At 37.6% G+C, this 19,180-nt stretch overlaps 2 protein-coding genes across 3 annotated transcripts in view; one reads left to right on the top strand and one right to left on the bottom strand.

Moving 5' to 3' along the window:
* Positions 1-213: 213 nt before the first annotated feature.
* Positions 214-18,239, bottom strand: CNOT7 (CCR4-NOT transcription complex subunit 7). The gene is made up of 7 exons (XM_026508455.4): positions 18,027-18,239; positions 16,329-16,543; positions 14,459-14,652; positions 9,206-9,367; positions 6,032-6,176; positions 3,445-3,555; positions 214-1,881 (listed from the first exon to the last, which is right to left on the bottom strand). Exons 2-7 carry the CDS (start codon positions 16,443-16,445, stop codon positions 1,753-1,755), a joined length of 858 nt encoding a protein of 285 aa, XP_026364240.1. The 5' UTR covers positions 16,446-16,543; positions 18,027-18,239; the 3' UTR covers positions 214-1,752.
* VPS37A (VPS37A subunit of ESCRT-I) overlaps positions 18,200-19,180 on the top strand; it is a 45,614-nt gene continuing 44,633 nt past the window's right edge. The window contains exon 1 of one of the 2 annotated variants that reach the window (XM_026508453.4): positions 18,200-18,701. In XM_026508453.4, coding sequence (XP_026364238.2) covers positions 18,577-18,701 — 125 coding nt within the window. In that variant the 5' untranslated portion in view covers positions 18,200-18,576. The remainder of the gene's footprint in view (positions 18,702-19,180) is intronic. The other variant, XM_044387547.3, reaches the window with a different exon arrangement.

Below are 19,180 nucleotides of genomic sequence, written 5' to 3'. Positions count from 1 at the left end.
GCATTCCTGGAAAAGAAATAAAAATCAATTCTTAACATCTAGTTGAGGTATTCATAAAAAATAAGGTGACAGTGTTGAAATGCAGAAGTCTTGATTAAGAGACTAATAATTAGCTACAGTTAAGTTATGGAGTTCTGTTCAGTTGCCCAAATTAAAAAAATAAAAATTCCCCAAATAAATATTTTTAAAACAAAATTACCAGTCATCAACATATATAAGAAAACATTTCTGAAGCCTTTATTTACAAAAGCTTTAAAAACAAATATTACCCTCTGTTTTGCAAATAACGTTTTGTTTAAAAAGGACCATCCAGTTACAGCATTGTAATATCATGAATAAAGAATGTACAAAGGAAACAAACCAATATGGCTAACATTTTAAGATTTGCTAGTATTACTGATTGAAATGTAGATAACACACATCATAACTTGTAGTCTATCATTTCAGGGAAGAGTTAATGATTACCAAATGTCTTCCTACACATGCTCTGGTCTGGTCACATATTCTGCATGGCTAAATATTTCACAGTCTCTTTTGTCAATATATATAAAATAGATTGCAAAGATATACACAAAAAAATAAACAAGCATTACACTCCTCAGGTAATTTTAATTAGCTATATATATATAGCCATATATATACACACATATATGGCTTTATATATAGAATATAGTTTTGTATTTTGTTGTTTTGCACCAAATCTCTCCATTATTTATCTTTGTAACCACTGTGAAAGCACAATTTTCTAATTTAATTTGGTACAAAATATATACCTAAAGATTTGCTATCTTTGGATGTTAATGAAATTGATTTGTGGAATCAACAAAGCAAGAGCATCGTAAGTATGGCTATAAAATTTTTAAAAAATTAAAAATAAGGGTAAACAGTGACAGAATAAAAAGAAGCAGATCAAGGGGGAGGTGTGCGATCATAAAATAACTGCGGCTTCGGTTATCTTGGATGCCATTTTCCCGGCAGACTTTAAACATCCAATCACAAGGGATTTTTCCTGAAGGGTGTAAAGCTGGTTTGAAAAATTCTTCAGTCACAGAGCAGCCTACACATGCCAATGAGAAACTGACAGACACTAGATGTGCTTGGAAGATTAAACACTACATACAGAAACAGCAGTTACTAAGCTTCTCAGTAGTTTTTTGTCTTTTTTTTTTTTTTGTAGTCTTGCTGAATCAACCGTTTGCACAATGCATGTGCTATTTCCGTGGGTCAAAAACAAGTAAATACTGTATAAGGTTGGCAGATGGTCATTTTTCCAGCTAAGAGCAAGAAAAGTCAAAATTTCTGATAAAACAGAGGATTTGAGTCAGAATCATTCTCTAAAGTGCAAAATTGATGGTCCACAATCTCAAATAGCTAAAACTCCTGCAGAATGGAAGGGAGACATGAAATAGGGAAATAAATTACAGTCAGTGCTAGTTAATTTAGGAAGGGGGAAAAACAAACCAAGCCCAAGCAGGTAAAGTTTATCAAAATATTCAGTATGATGCAGCTTTCCCCACTCTCTGTCACACATGCCTGCTAACAAGTATATTAAGGCCAAATTTAACCTGAATGCTTTTCTATTTATTAAGATCTGAGATAGGAATGGTCATACTAGTACTGAAAGGCAGAAAATAAAATGGGCTATGAAAGAAAAAAAAATAGTATTATCTATTGTTCAAGGGATTCAACCAGAGATAAAACCTATATACAAGCTGTGTGTAGCTCAAATAAAAATAAAAGGACTATTTCATGTCATGACTGCTTGTTGGCTTCCTCTTCATATGCATTCCCTGTGCCATTCTGTACATAGGATGAACCAGAACCAAGGCCATACAAATGACCACAATATTTGGCATCATCAATATGATCTTCAAAGAACATCTAAAAAGGAATTTTGGGGAAAAAAAAAAAAGATAATTTTAACCAAAAGGTACCACTGGTAACTTACATTTCAGCAACGTAAGTACTGACTGTTCATTAACTAAAATGACAGCTCTTTTCTATGGTGCTCCTTTGAGGCCACACATTTTAAATTCAATGAGTAAGACTAATGTTTTCAAGAAGTACAGAGCTCAAGAGAAACCAAAGAAAAAGATTACAAAAAAAATGTATAAACACGTGTCTTTCCTAGTAACATTTAGATCAATTTTATGAGAGTTTATAATCATGGAAAAATGGCAGGCATTTTTATTCCATTAATGTAACAACACTCAATGGTGAAAATATCGTCAATAATGGGAGAAAAAAGTTTAGGCTTATAAGTAGCCTTGAGTCTACATGCAAGGCTGAGTTAGCTGAAAACAATCAAACCCTAAACACGTTCTGGACAGTAAATTCTGAACATTTACACTAGGTTACTATTCTTGAAGCAGCCAAGGAATATAAAGATAACAAATTAGTAGCAGAGAATCCACCATTAATTGAACCATTAAGGTACTTTTTTAAAATGCAAAGCTAAAAATCCAAGATTGTTTTAATTCTCTAGCACTGGAAAGAAGTACAAACAAAGTATTTACTTGTCATGAATAGACAGTCCAAATCACTTCTGAATCAATACTTGGCAAAACAACTATTATTACAATTGCTACAGAAGTTTTAAATTTCCAGATAGTTCTCAGTCAATTCTTGAGTGTCTAAGAGGATATACTCAAAAGAATTCTACAGTTATTTTGCAAAAAGGAAAACTTTCTTTTCTTTGCATTTAAATTACAGTGAGGTAAACCTGCATCTATCACTCCATTCTGAGCTGGAAGGAGACTTGAGTTCATTCAATTCCACTCTTCTATACCTAGCTTTATAGTCAGTACTGCCTTTTGCCACTAAAGGGGCTCTGCTCAGTACGATTTTTGATTCAACAACTACTTCAGATTTACTTAACCACTTGAGGATTCAGACTTGGTAAGACTCAATCTACTAAAAGCACTATATAAGCACTACTCTACAAACCCTCAAAGTGCTGCAAAATGGCATGAGCAAATGGTATTTTACCAGCAGTTTAATGCCTACGAGAAGACAATGCCGGGGAAACCTAACATGCAGATTCCTTGGCTCGGCAACAGCAGCACTGATGTGGTCTACAGAAAGAGTTCTGGAGTTCTCCCACTAGTAATGTGTGTGTGTGTCCTTGGATAGACGTTACTAGCCTCTGGCTTCAGTTTTCTCATCTAAGAAATAGTATGGTTGGACCTACATGATTCCTAAGGTAGTTTAAACTGTTGCATTTTTCAGTCTATGAAGAAATCATTTTTTCACTGCCCTCTGAACTACATTTCAAGAGGACTTATTTTTGAACACTCTAATTCAAGTGTGTTGGACAGAGCCTACATGCATCTCTAACCAGATCTTCATTTAACGAGCACTTATTGCCCAAAAACTTTTGCCGTTAGATTTTTAATGTTCTCAACCTAACAACCAACTGAGAAAAAGGCACTGATGTCTTCATACTTCTCTCATTTTGAAAAAGGCCATTCCTGTGAGCAATGAATCAGATCCCGCTTGATGCTGTGGTCCTATCCGTTCCAGCTCTAACTGTTCAGCAACTTCCTGTAAACCACCCTAGAAGAAAGAAAACCTGCCTGTCAACAAAGAAACAGTACAACGTCCACATTCACAAGTTACATAACTTAGACACTGACCAAAATATAAGTGGACTTTAGCACGTAAAGATGGACCTTATGAAGATCAGAAGAAAAAAGAATGTGAATTACAAATCAAAGTATTTGTTGAATATGGGAGAAGTTTATAATGTAGTAGAAAATGAGATCCTAATTGGAAAAATTTATCTTCATCATAGGCTTTAAGGCATGTGACAGGCAAACATTCCTAAAGATGTGGGGGAAGCAGATCCTATACAAGGGAACCAGGTGTACAGGGGAACATTTATCAAGTACATTTAGTCAATCCGTCCATCAATATAAAAATGACATCGGCAGTCCTCCCAAACTTTCCTAAGCTTCTCACCAATCCATTTCCAAGTAGTTTATCTAAATACTTTGTACAAAGCAAAGCTATTATGACTAACCCAGTCCTTAAAAATCCACTAAGTGCTTAATTATGGCTTTGTTAAGAGAATGCTGTTTTAAGAATACAACTCCTTAGCAGGGTCTAAATATCTGCTTATGTTAATGTTGCCAGGCTTAAAAAAGAAAGGAGAGTGAAAGGAAGGAAGAGAAAAAGAATAAAAGAGAAAATAAAAAGGAAGAGAGGGAAGGAATAATGGGGGGAAATAGGAGGTGAGTAAGGAAAGAAAGATCAGGACAAATTTCTCCCTAATTGTTAAGGCAAACTAGCCCCCCTCTGCTTCACAGCTTGAAACAGTGCTTTGCACAGACAGCTCTTACTTCTGAGCTAAAAATAACATGAGGATTAGGTATCATTAGCAGCTGCTTAGGAGAGCAACAGAATAGAGGCATTCGGCATGGCTGACCACAGGTCAAAAAGCACCTTTGTCATTAACCTAAATTTAACACAGCAGCTCACTCGGCATATTCAGAATATCTGGTGTACTTAGAAATTTTCCATTATCATACACATAGTGAGCAATAATTTGATCCTGTTCCTAAAATATGTCATTATAGAGACATGTCAGATTTTAAAAAGCACTTCCAAAGCCAGATTAAAACATCTAGGCCATGGATTCTCAGCACGTAATGCTTTCAGGGGTGGACTGAGTTTCTACAGCAATAAGGCTATCCTACTGCAAGTTCACTTGAGTCACATGGAGAAGTCTCTTCAAATTGCACACAGTCCTGCTGCTCTTAGTTGCTACAAACATAAGTAATCTTTCTTAAAAATTTCCCCAGTTATATGCCATATTCTGTAATAAGGCAAGCAAACTTTGGCCAAAAGACTACTTCTCTTCTGATTTTAAGTTCATCTGTCAAAAGCAAAGTTTCCTTATTCAACTCCTACAGTTTCTTTCTGCTTAAAAGTAAAGCTCTTATTTTTTTTAAGATTTTATTTATTTATTTGACAGAGATAGAGACAGCCAGCGAGAAAGGGAACACAAGCAGGGGGAGTGGGAGAGGAAGAAGCAGGCTCCCAGCAGAGGAGCCTGATGTGGGGCTCGATCCCAGAACGCTGGGATCACACCCTGAGCCAAAGGCAGACGCTTAACGACTGAGCCACCCAGGCGCCCCAAAAGTAAAGCTCTTAAGGTTTTACCATCTCCTAAAAGTATAACTTTATCTGCACCTCTAAACACCTGGTAAGAAAATGTGATTAACCTAATGCAGGTTCTACCAAACAGCCACTTTACCTAAATGTGCTTTTTAGTTACAGCTTAAATACAAACACAGCTGGAAAAAAAGATAAAGCCCTTCTATTCCTTGGGAGTCTGTGCCACCACATAAATTCGTTTTCAAAACAAAGGAGCACTTCACTTATTAAATGTTCCTTCTGAAAGAATTCATGTTCAGAAGTAACATTATTACACATGCATTCAGCAGTGTCAGACTGCAACTTACTGTCTAGACAGGACCTACACATTCACAGTAGCACTAACATCTTGACATCTTTTGGGCCAGGAAAAAAAAAATCTTTTAGCCATGTAAATTAATCCTAGGAACACGATCTATGACTAGAACGCACAAAATAATTTTTCTCCAAGCTGAAGGGAAAACTCTGTTTGCTACATTACTGACTACACTGCTGGCCACCTCAGGTTTTATCCTGCATGGATAGCTTGTGCGCATGTCGGGCAGCGTGTACTCACACTTCTGTGCAAGGGAGCCTTGCTAGTCCTCACTTTTTGTGCAGGTTTATGACTTTCAATCTGGGAATGCTGAAAATCTGATTCTTGGTTTGAATTCTGTTGAAAACTTATTCTGCCAATGTACACTGAAACTTTGAAAAAGGATTTCCCACAAATTATTTATGCAGCAAAAAGAATCAAATGACCAGATAATGTAATTGCATTTAATATAAAACTTAAAATATGGCTTTAAACAATATCCCAGGCTAAAATTTTATTTATCAGTCACTCAGTCTAAATAGTGTGTGGATTACAAATCGCCACTTAAAAAAGCCTTACTTTGAGATTTTTGCAGCTCTTCATGAGGTACTTCACATCATAAATGACAGGAAAGAATAATCGAAGGATCTCAAAGAAGTCAAGTTCTTCTTCAGGCAAGTTAGAGTTGGTCAGGATTTTGATTAAATAGCCAAAGTCATAACCACTACAAAAGGGTTAAATATAGAACAGAGACATATAAATACCATAGAGATGAAAAAATAATTTCTTTTTCTGATACAAATTTTAAGTAAGCCACAATTGCAGGTCAAAAAAGGAATCACCCCCCCCCAAAAAAAAGCAGAGAGAAAACAGACATGTTTCTAATAATGGGAAAATGCCATCATCTTACCAACAATGATCCGAACTTGTCACTATCATTCAGAGATACCAGCATATAGATCTATACTAGCATCTCAAGCCTGCAGTCACTACTATTTTGCTGATCTCTAAAGGAAGAACTCTTTAAAAAGTATCAAACTATCCATAGATGTCTCAAAAAATTTTAAATAACTATGGAAATGGAAAAATATGAATGGAAACGTGGCTAAAGATGTCAAAAGGTAGCAGAATTGGCAAAAATAATACAACTCTTCCCATATTTTATTTTTTTAAAGATTTTATTTATTTATTTGACAGAAAGAGAGCCAGGAGAGAGGGAACACAGCAGGGGGAGTAGGAGAGGAAGAAGCAGGCTCCCAGCAGAGAAGCCTGATGTGGGGCTCAATCTCAGAACCCCGGGATCACACCCTGAGCCGAAGGCAGACACTTAACAACTGAGCCACCCAGGCGCCCCCAACTCTTCCCATATTTTAGAGGTCATATGCTTCAAAACCCAGAGCGGGGCGCCTCGGTGGTTCAGGCAGTTAAGTGTCCGCCTCTTGATCTTGGCTCAGGTCACGATCTCAGGATCGTGAGTTCAAGCCCCATATTGTTGGGCTCCACACAGGGCATGGAGCCTACTTAAAAAATAAAAACAAAAAAACAGAAACCCAAAGAGTAATTCCCTAATGGAAGTATTTTCATTTCCTTAAATGATTTTATCAGTCATTCTCTTCCCTCAAAATTCTGTTCCTATCTCATATGGCTCCTCAAGACATATTAATGGAAATGCTGCACATGGAAGAAACAAAAGTAATAAACATTGAGAACTACTATCCAGAGAATAAAATACCAACTCCCACACTTTCAAATCAAGATCTCCTATCTTTATTGCTGGGTTTTTTCCATAGCTTTGTATGTCCCCACATTCCTGTGCCATAATTACACACCCTTTTTTCCCTGTCTACCTTTCCTTCAAGGACAAGATGCCTTCCCTGAAGAGTTTGGCTCCCACTGATTTCTTATACAAGCTGTTTTCTTGTACTTCCCTTTAATGCATTATTGTTTTCTCCACTAGTCTAGTGGGAACCACATTTTAAAAAATATCTTAAAATCTTTTACTTCACAAAGCTGGAACTCAGTACATATTTGGTAAGAAGTGGTATTAACATATCTTTTGGGGGGGATACAAATAAAATTTCTATTTAATGTTCAGAATTACTTCTAATTTTAAAAAGAAAAAAAAGAAGCTTTACCATTGAAGACCGTTAAGGAATACCAAAGTATAAGCAATTAAAGGCAAAAACCTTTAAATTTCTGGTAATTGGCAGGGAAATGACTGCTAAATAAACTAAACAGAAGTCAATACAGCATTTGCTTACTACTAGTAAAAGACTGTACAAGAATTTAGGATTCATAAGTTTCTTAAACTAGTCTTTATCTCCTGGAAATAGGTTAGAATATGATGAAAATATTTAATGACATTTAGAATAAAACCTTAACATATCTTGACAAATACTGGAGTCTAACTTAGACTCTACATTCTAAGGAGACATGAACCCTTTGTTTTTGTTGATCTTAATATCCCCAACGCCTAGCACATGGTATTTGCTCAGAGTATTTTTTGAATGAAAGAATGTCATATACAGCAAAAGGACAGGATGATGTTTTCTAGTCATGACCAGGAAGTCAAAAAACAAACAAACGAACAAAAAAAAATGACAACATTCCTCAAGTTAATAGAGACTTCAGTCTTGTCTCCTGAGGTATAGGCTCAAATGGAGAACAGAAAGCAGAGATGACAGGTGACAATTAGTATGGTCAATACCTCCAACTCAAAAATCACTGCTTAGTACTACATCAGAGTTTGCAATAGGAACAGTCCTTCACTGTAATCATTCCAGAGGCCAGAGCTGGAAATTCTAAAGCATGCAGGAGACTCTTTATTTTTTAAAAAATGTGTGACATGGACCCAATATAAGAACATTTAATAGAAGGCCAAATAAAATAATTCCCAATGCCACTTTTAGTCCCTGTGCTTCCAGTTTTAGTTTACCTCAATAAAAAAAACTCTTATTTGGAAGTCTTTTTTTTACAAAATGGAACTAATTCCCCTTCTAGAAATTCTCTTTAACAATCCAGTTTTATTTTATAATAAGAATTAAAAATGACCATTTATTTTATTGAGAATTTACTGTGTGTAAAACCTTTTACTAAAATGCTCTAAATATATTATTGGCCATTAAAACAAGACATTTTCCTAAGTAATGCCTACCTGATCACTCTTCTTTAAAAAAAAAAAAAAAAATCCACCACCCCCACCCACCCAACATCCTCTTTGCTATTTTTTTCTCCACAGCATTTATCAGCATCAAACAACAATATAAATTTCATCCTTTAAAAAAAAAAATTGCCTACTTCCACCAGAATATAAACTTCATGAGGATGAGGATTTTAGTCTGTTTTGTTCACAGCTTAATTCCTAGAATCTTATACCAGAGTGCTTGGCATTGGTAGGTATTACATAAATATTTTCTTAACGAATGAACAGTATCATTCTACGGCTCAGAAATGTTAAATAACCCTTGGTAACACTGATTCCAAATGGCACTGCTGGATTTAAACCAAGATCTACTTTGTCAGGCTAACTCTGTCCACTATGCAATACTGTCTCTCTCACTGGCTAAAAATGAAACACATATCTTTAAATTAACCCATAAGTAGACCAACATTAGCTTCTTGAGAGGCGACTGCTATGTGGCAGCCAGTTCCTTGTAGAAATAAGCCTGAAAGCACTAAAACAGTGACCCACACCAAGTGTGAAGCTGCTGGGAAATGGAAACACAAATGCTATTTTCAGTGCAATCTTTTTACCTATGAAATGATAACCATTTGACCCCTTCGCAGAGGACCACACCCGATGTCATAAGAAGTTCTGCAAAGTACTGGGTCTCAATTCCTTCCTCCTCATGTTTTTTAAACTGGATGCCGGATGTTGTGAGTAGCTCTATAGAGTCCTGGGCATACATGTCCTCCCTGGCAGGAGAAAAAGAAAGACAACCTTCAAAAGTGCTGTACTTCAAACAAACCGTTTTTCTCTCACTCACATCTCTAACCTACAGTGCCAGAAACAACAAAACAGGAGGACTGGCTTGGGTCCGATCATTCCAATGCTTCACATATAGGAAGGAAAATACAACTTAAATATAAAATTATTTTAGAAAAGCGTTCAGCAAATTATCTTTCAAAACATTCTAAGGGGGCGATTTTAATCTTTACTACTGATTGAATTTCATTAGCCTCTCACAAGTTAAATATATTTAACTGAGTTTGAACAAAGGGTCTTCTACTCCCCAGGGGCTACCACCACAAAGTGAAAGACATGTTCTTTTCAGGGGCTTTCAGTCTCAGCAGCCTATTTATTGCTGCCAGATGGAGCTGGAGCCACAGGGCTAACAGCCTATATCCACCTCCCATGCTCCCAGCAGCACCAGGAAAGAGACCAAGAGGAAAACATCTGATGTGGCTCAGTTAAAACTACATTCCATCCTAAAGAAAAAGGAGTTTCCTCCTCTCACTAATAATAAGCCTTTCAAATGGCTCCAATAACCAGTAAAATGTTTAAAATTAAAGACCTTGCTATAATTGCAATAATTTCTTCTAACAATCTTAATCTGAGAAAATCACCTCCCAAAAGTCAAGCCAGGAAATCTAAATATAAACCAATCCTTCAAGATTTTACTCAAGCCAAAAAGAAAGCCTTAATTTCTAAGCACAAACACAGAGGTATCCAAAATGTTAAATTAAATTTAAAAAAGGATCAAAACAAAGGTATAGGTTTCTGAGAATACATGAAAAGTATTTTGTGCATTGCCCACTGGATTTTTTTTAATTTACTTTTTAAATTGCAAGAATACTAGTTTCTACCACTTAGCAAAAGAAAATTCTATTAAAAGCTTTAACGAGACTAATTAAACCAAAAGAAACATTACATTTAGGTGAAAAAGTATTCTTATGGTCTATTCTCTGGAAATCAGTCTGCTTCTAAATGTCTTTGAAAAATAACAAAACATAATGTTGTATGGTGCCAGATGGTAAATACACATATTGTGGTGAGAACTGCACAACGTACAAAATTGTTAAACCACTATGTTACACACCTGAAACTAATATATGTGAACTATACCTTAATATGAAAATTTAAAAAACAAAAACTAGCCACTGGAACAGTTAAAAAAAACAGAGGGGAACTGCAATCATCACTTTAGGTCAAAATTTCCCCCAGGAAAACCCTTTAGGAAGGATATCTGAATAAATCTACTACAAGTATCTTTCGTTAAACAACAGATATCGGTGGTCTTATTACACTAAAAATATGTAATTTAAACAATTAAAATCTCACTCATCAGGCTCTGACACTCCCATTGAGAGGCATACGTTAGCAAATTATAACCAACCCAAATCATAAGATTCTTTCTCTAGGCTCACATTATTCTGGGCCATATGCTCACTTCATCTTTATTTTAGTACACTCTATCAGAATGTAAGCTTCAAGAGGGCAATGACTTTTGGGACGCCTGGGTAGTGCAGTCGTTAAGCGTCTGCCTTCGGCTCAGGGCGTGATCCCGGCGTTCTGGGATCAAGCCCCACATCAGGCTTCTCCGCTAGGAGCCTGCTTCTTCCTCTCCCACTCCCCCTGCTTGTGTTCCCTCTCTTGCTGGCTGTCTGTCAAATAAACAAATAAAATCTTAAAAAAAAAAAAAAAGAGGGCAATGACTTTTATCTCTTTTGTTTAATGTCTATCACCACATCAAAAAACATGTGAAGTGGAACAGTGAGTGTTGCACTATTTAAATCAGAATTTCCCAAACTTGCCCCATGTCAGCAATCATCCAGAGAGCTTACCAAAAATATGGATTCCCAGGTCCTATACCTAGACCTATTGAATCACAATATCCAGAAGAAAGATCTGGGTAAGTACTTCAGGTATTTAATGATCAATAAGTCTGGTTTAAAAAAAAATGTATAAAATTACTCCTCTTTGTGTATAGTTCACATAACTCAATGCAGATTAAGCTAATGTACTATCATTTAAATTTCTTTGAAGTAAATATTTTAAAATTTGGAACCAATTCTATGCTTTATAATGTCCAACTCTTTCGAAGAGAAAGCTGAAAGCTTCATACAGGTAGGCTAATAAATCTCTAAATACGATGAAGAAAATTTCCTGCTAGTAAGGGAAACTCCACAATTGTTACATTTCAATTCTCCAAATCAATAGACTGTCCCCTTCCCATGGTATCCATTTCAAGTTTTGAAATCATTCCCCATCTTCAAAAATCCTAGTACATGCAGGAATATATTAAAGGATGCAAATCTCAAAAAAGTAGTCAAAACATTTGTTTAGTCAAAAATGTAAGGACTGCTGCAGGTGCAGAGACTGGCTTACTGATTAGAACAATCTGTTCAGAACAGCCATGAACAGTAATGCGACTGCTTCTAACACTAATCAACTACTGAAGTTTTAGGTGGCAAAATATCCAGGTATAATAACTGAAAAGGAGTAAAAGCCACGTAGAAATCACTAAAAAAGGTTTTCCCAAAATGCAGAGATACAAGGCTACTCATTTCAAACTATATCCTAAAAACAGAAACTAACTTAACTAGGTATGTTAAATCCAATAAATATATTTTTTCACCCTTCACGTCCAACATGGGGCTTGAACTCATAACTCCAAGATCGGGAGTCGCACACTCTACGGACTGAGCTAGCCAGGCGCCCCTACTTTTTGACCTACCGACAAGTATAAACTTAGCCCACTACACAAATTCACATTTTTAAACACAGCAGATTAAAGATTTTACAATTTGGAAACTCTTTCCAACCTCAATCCATTCCTGGCTCACCAAACATTTTACACATTTTATATATTTTAAAACATCCACCCTATAAATTTAAGTTTATGCTTAAAAATCATGAGCAAAGGCAAACCAGAATACAGACTGTCACAAATGCACAAATGGTCACTAAACTTAATATTTAATGAACTCAAACCAAGAACACATAAGGTGCTCAAAAAATCTGCAAAGACTATATGAAAGACAACATGAACAGCCTGCAACTCCACACCTGACAACTGCATTTTAGCCTTCAACTGCCTGTGCATTAGCCCTAGAACAAAATCAAACTGTCCTTTCCACTTACGGTCCTCCCTGTATCTCCTCTCCTCTGCCATTTTCCTTAAATGAATTATCAGCTTCCTTTCTGTGACCACGGAACCCACAATCTCCTATAATCTCTATTACACTATTAAAATGATTCTCTCAAATACTAATTACTGCAATCATCAAACTGATATTTTAGAAATTCGTTCTCCTCTCCTTTGAGATAGCTTTCTTCTGCACAGCTCATCAATATTCTACTTCAATTTTCATTTTACGTATCGACTCCAAATTCAGTTTAGAGAGAACTCCTATACACTGATCATTAACTAACAAATCTAATTTTTGGACTTTGGCAATGGAGAGCAGACAGAAATGTTACAGGAACACTAAGTTATAAACACCAGGACCAACTTTCCTCAACACTATATCCCTAGCACCTAACACAGCTGCTGACACATTCTAGACACCCCATAAAAAAGTCAATTTTCATCTTTCTTCAAAATATCCAAGATTCTATTCATGGAACTCTGTCTTCATATTAAGGTAGTCCCAGTTTTATCTTCCAAATAATCATTTCCACTTAAATAGTGTATTCTACTATATCCTTCTCCTTAAAAACAACTTCTTAGACATTAACATTAGTATAAATGGTAGCAAAACCTGGTAACAAGTAGCCCTCTCTGTATAAGAAAAAAATGTCTTTCAAAGATTGTAATAATAAGGCAGTTGTTATTATAACAAAGATGTTTCTAGAAAAGGAAAATGTCAATTTTCCCAAAATGGAGACATGGATGGGTCACCTCCTACTCATGTATTTACATCACAACAGTATCTCAGTTAAAACACAGGGTTCTAATGATCAACTTGGGAAAAAGGTTATTATCAGTTTGAATAGAGAGGAGTACTTTACCCTTTACAAGGTTCTGGTGTACATTATGAAATCCAAGAAAGTAAAACAGAAAATGAGGCTGAACACAATGTAGTCATAAGCCATAGTACTGCACCACTGACAACCTCTCTAAAATCATCAGCCCCGCTTTTTAGACTTATATGCTAAATATCACATTACTGTACAGAGAATGGGAGGTTCTTACATTGGCACTACTGTTAATTGTCCCACCACTTCTTTAACTATTTTTTGAACCAGATGAAAGATCATATTACACAAGTACAAGCTGTCAAATAGAAGGACACTGCAATATTGTCACTTAATTAGAATGTATTAAACATTTCCCCACCTTAGAGTCAGTTTGTAAACAATCTGCCCACACCCGAAAACACTCCAAACTTCCCTACACTATCAAGACAACAAGTAAGGAAACTGGGATTCAACCTTGGGCTTAAGTTAGAATTTAGATTCTGAATGGTTTCTGAAAGAAATACCAAGTTCAAGGGTACCATTACCTCTCCTATGTGTAAGTTACAAGAGGTTCTGTAGGCTGATGGGGGACTGTAACTATAATATAACTATTATATAATTATATTGATTTGACAGGAAAATGCACCCAGGTTTTCAAGAAATGTCTTACTGCCCTTGACATGTAATCTACTCAGAAACTGGAGTTTGACTGTAATAAAAATCTCTTCACAAGAAGGATAATTACTCTAACAAAGACGTATTTATTTCAAACTGCACACAGTTTGAAAATAAAACTAATGTAAGGTTATTTTTTTCTATCAAAAAGTGTTTTCAATACCCAAAGTTTCTCAGATTTCAAAAAAAGTGGCAGTCATACTTTTCAAACAACATCTTTAAAATTCAAAGTATTTGAATATAAAGTCTTCTTTATCCTAGTTCTTTTGTCCCATTAGAAGAAACCTAGTCTTTTGAAATTTTAGGTTTTAAATATTTCTAGGATAACTGTGCCAAATTCAGTTAACATTTCATTCACCATACTTGAGGGAAATCAACTCCTAAAATTAAGCTAAAAAAAGTTTGGGTTATATTTATTTCCCACTTACGTCAAATTAAATTTAAAATTAAACTGCCAAGTTGAAGTTCCTGGAGGATATTCTCCTTGCTCATTCATAAATGTCAGTCCTAGCTGAATTATCTTTAACAAGTCTACATTACATCGCAATAGTTGGTACTGATAGTCAGCATTGCTCCTGAATTCTCCAATAGGTCTTGCAACCACACCTGGAAACTCGGTGTCCTGTAAAATAGTTTTAAGATTCGTTATTTACTAAATGATCAAAACCATAATCCAGAAATTCTTAGAATAAATAATTAATTTTTGGTTCAAGTCAAAGAGTTCTGTTATAGGTAATATTCTACACATTCATATTCAAATATAAATTACTTTTTAACTATGAAGAGCATTACTTTTTAGGACCATAAAATCAAACTCTACAAACTTAATGACTTTTTCTTATTTTAAATACTGTGTCAGTAAAAAATTATTATGTATAAGATATGAATAAATGCACCAAGGAAGGGGGAAAAATCATAAATTCATGTTTCTCAAGGGGTATGTGAAACTATGCTCACAGTATGCTAGTGTTAAAACAAATGAAGAACTGATTAAAAAGAACGGAAAACACATCATACTTTCCAAACATTTCTCTGAGACAAGGTCTGTCTAAACATCAAAACCCTCTAAATTTCTTGGGCTAAAATAGCACTCTATCAAATAGGTTATCTATGCTCGCTTGAATATTCGTATTTTCACCAGTCAACCTGCCCCTCCCCACAGAAGCACATTTATTTATTTGCATTAAAAATACTGAGGAAATAACTGTATCACTTTAATTTTAAAATTCAAACTGGGAAGCTAAGAACAAAATCTGAATACCAAATCACAATGAAACAGTAAAGAAATTAAAACTCTAAATTCAGTCCAACTCAACAACCACTTTACTGGATATTTTGTGGTATGCCGGGTGTGTTGTGGGAGAGAAAGGATGACTAAGGCACTATCCCCTTGCTTCGCGGAACTTACAATCTGGAAAACAGTACAGTAACTATAACAGATGTACAAAGTACAGCAGGTAAAGCAGCAAAATAATTAAATGAATAGATGGTCTAGGTAAACTGAATATTAAATGCAAAAGCAGAGATGCTTAACAGCACACTGTGTTCATGGAGCTCCAATGATGATTAGAACAAACAACAAGAAAACTGCAGGTCAACAATGTTCCACTGGGAGATCTGATTTTTCTTGAGAAAGACATGCAGGAGCTCCCTGGCTTTTGTGTGCTCATCTGGTATTATCAGTTAAGCCTTCAGTGTTGCTGGGAGCTGACCTGGCGCCCACAGATAGTTCAAATGTTCTTCTGTTGTTATGAACAGTTTCACACTTCAACATCAGACAAGACCACTCTGTAATCATGACTGAACATAGACAAAAACATAAACTTTGTCCAAATCACAAAAATGACCAAACATCCTTCTATCTTGGCTAACGTAAGTAACCGTTGCTTCTTCATAGCTTTAGTCTCACTCTAGTCTTCTCTCATTCTACTTAACTTATTAAGATACCCTGTAATAAAATTACTCTAGCTTCTCAACAGTATCCAATTCAGAGCAAGGCCCTGCCTCCTTAATCCCTCCCTAAAACTACCTGACAGAAGCCCAAATCCTACAAGTCCTTCCTAACACTCTTACTCAAATGCCCCATGTTCCAGTGGTATGCGTTTTCCCTCAATGCAATGAGTAATAAACCCAATTTGTCACATTGCATGAGTGGTGGTCTCTGGTTGGAAGACATTGACAAAATTTTCTTTTTATGATTAATCTCTACAATATTAACCAGATGGATTGAATTCAAGACTTTTAAAATCCCTCTTCCTCTTTTATAAGAAGCATCTTAGGATTTGATGATAGGCATACCATAGCAACGTAATTATATTTTCTGATAACTTGACGAATTTTCTTCATCTCTTCATCCAGGTTGCAAGCCCAAACTTCACAAATTCTTTGGCTATGATCTACAGTTGCTGCTGGCATAGTGAGGGCACAAGAAGTCTAGATGCCAAGCATCAAAATGTTATACTTGATTGAAGATTTGTTTGTTTCATAAAATACTTTATCCTTTATTTTTGTACCTGTCAAAATAAAAACCAGTGATATCAGAAATATGAATCATAGAAGAAATGAGTTGATACAAACCTAAAAGATTGTTTATTCAAAGTCCTTGATATGTAAGAAAATCAGTTTGGGAAATGACTTGTCTAAAGTCACACAGCTAATCAGTAGGAAAAAAAGGACTACAACATAGGTTTTCTGGTCCTAATATCAATGTTAAGTAAAAACAGTATTTTTTATGTGTACATACTAATCATTTTTTAAAAACTTAACATTAAAGACTGCTTTGAATTCAACTCACTCTCTGAATTAAACTTTATAAAGACATCTATTTCCACATAGAAAATCAAAAGTTAAATAGTGATATAACGTGATGGGATCAGATGTTATTAGGACAAAGGTAATGTTTGCTTTTAGCCATTTTTAATAGAACATTCAAAATCTGATCTGATTACAAAATCTATTTTAGTGGCATTTATTCAAGTCAGATGAGAAGGGACTTTTTAGGAAACCGACAACAAAAAAAGAAAACAAAAAAAGCTCTTTCTGAAAAATAAGGAACAGCCACAGAAACTGTTTAAATGTCCATAACTGCAGGAGGGAGAAAGAAAGGAGGCAATACGGTGTATGCATTTCAAACTGTTTCTAATTTCCTAAAAACCTGAGCATAAACACAAATCTGTTGTTTCTGGTCCATAAACAGAGTATCATGCCACATAAAGAGTACAGACCAACATTTTGATTCTTGGACAGAAAAATTCCAAATCCTCCTTCATTTTCACATAAGTTTGAAACAATCCTAACAAACAAGGGTAAACAAGGTAATTATGATATCCCCCAAACACTTCAGTCACAAATGTAATCTCCAGTCCTCTAAGAACAGAAAGCAAAAATCTAGGAAACTCCTCCTTTATTACCCTCCCCATTCCACTAAACACACACACACACACACACACACACACACACACTTTAGGAAGACCCTGTAGCTTAACATTGCTTTTTCCACCTCCCTCTCTACTACAATTCCAGAAGTCCCGACTCGGCACCAGAGGCCTTCTCATTACTGGAGATACAATCTCCGTACTGCAGGCTCCCAAAGAAACGAAGACAGCACAGAGCCACTCAAGTCATAGATAACTCTCTTCTCTGGCAGAGAGCCAGCGTGAAGGTGCTTGATAACCATTTACTGGAGCTAGACTGACTCCCAACCACTGCTGCAAGAAGAAATACGAGGAGCAGAGGATCTAGGCCACCGCCCTCCACTCCCAATTTCCGTCCAACAACGTCGAAGCCCCAGGTACAAAGCCTTTACGTCATCAGTCCGCGCCACCCCCTTGACATACCCTCAGCCCGTTACCCTGCCCCCTCCACCCGCCGCCTAGCTCTTTCCTTCGCCAGCCGCGTTCCAGCTGGCGCCATCGCTCACCCTCTAAGGTTCATCGTTCCCGCCCCCTTTCTACTTCCCCAATCCGCCCCTCCCCCCCGGGCAGACGCAAGATCTACTTGTGTCGCTGAGCTCGCGCTCCTCCTCCTCCTCCTCGCCATAGAGACAGCAACCAGCGGCGGTGGCGGTGGCGGTAGCGGCGGCAGCAGCGGGTGCCCCATAGACACCTCACGCCCAGCAAGGGGAAAAGAGGAGCCGGGGGCTGCGCCGCACCGTGCTGCGCCGTCGCTTCTCGTACGTCCTGGCGGGGGCGCTAGGTGATGACGCGACACGCAGAGGGGGCGGAGCACGCCGGTGACGGAAGCAGGGGTGGTGGAAGGCTTGGCGGTCAGGCTGCCGCGCTGACCGGTTTCGGCGTCGGGGCCGTGAGGGTAGAGCTCCCCTTCCCGGGTGGCTACTTTCCTCTCTATAGCTGCCCACAGTTACAGTGTTTCGCCCAGGACCTAAGGACCCCTCAGCCGGGCTTGCTTAGAGAAGACGCGGCCCCCCCGCCCTTGGGACCCGGGCGTCTCGGACTGCTCCTCCTGTCGCTGGGGAACCGCCGGGTTGAGCAGCTGGGAGAAGCAGGCCAGAGCCTTCTAGGGCCTCGGGCCCGGGGACCCGTGGAGGATGAGCTGGCTCTTTCCCCTAACCAAGAGCGCCTCCTCCTCCGCAGCTGGGTCCCCCGGTGGCCTCACCAGCCTCCAACAGCAGAAGCAGCGCCTCATAGAGTCCCTCCGGAATTCACACTCCAGGTGACTGGTCGTTGCCCCTCCGACCGGAGGAAAAAGTAGGGCGGGAGGGTGGGCAATTCATAGCCACACGTAGCTCCTTAGGCCTACTGCCCGCCAGCTGCCTCCTTTTGACATACCTCCCTTCGTCTTGGGTCACACGCTTGCTCTTCTATTCCTGACCCATGTTCAGGATTTTCCTCCGGACCCTTTATCCCTCCCTCTTGCCTCACCCCGGCTCAGCTCTTCCAGTTCTGACTTGTTCATCCCTCCTGACACATCAGTTCTGGCTGTAATCTGTTTTATGGTCTGTATCCAGTATCCTTTGCTTTGCTCTGCTTCCTCACTAGCCTTTCCCTTTGCCCACCTGATTGCCACATTAGCAGAATTGTTAAAGTACCGTACTTGTCTAAAAAGAACTGTAAAGAGTAATCTCCAGGTTTCACAGAGCGTAAAATTTGGGAGGGGGGGAGAAAAAGCTGTTGTAACATAAAAGGAAAGAG

The sequence above is a fragment of the Ursus arctos genome, unplaced genomic scaffold (assembly GCF_023065955.2).
Source record: "Ursus arctos isolate Adak ecotype North America unplaced genomic scaffold, UrsArc2.0 scaffold_27, whole genome shotgun sequence".
Taxonomy (NCBI): Eukaryota; Metazoa; Chordata; class Mammalia; order Carnivora; family Ursidae; genus Ursus; species Ursus arctos.
This window is presented reverse-complemented; position numbering and strand designations above follow the sequence as displayed.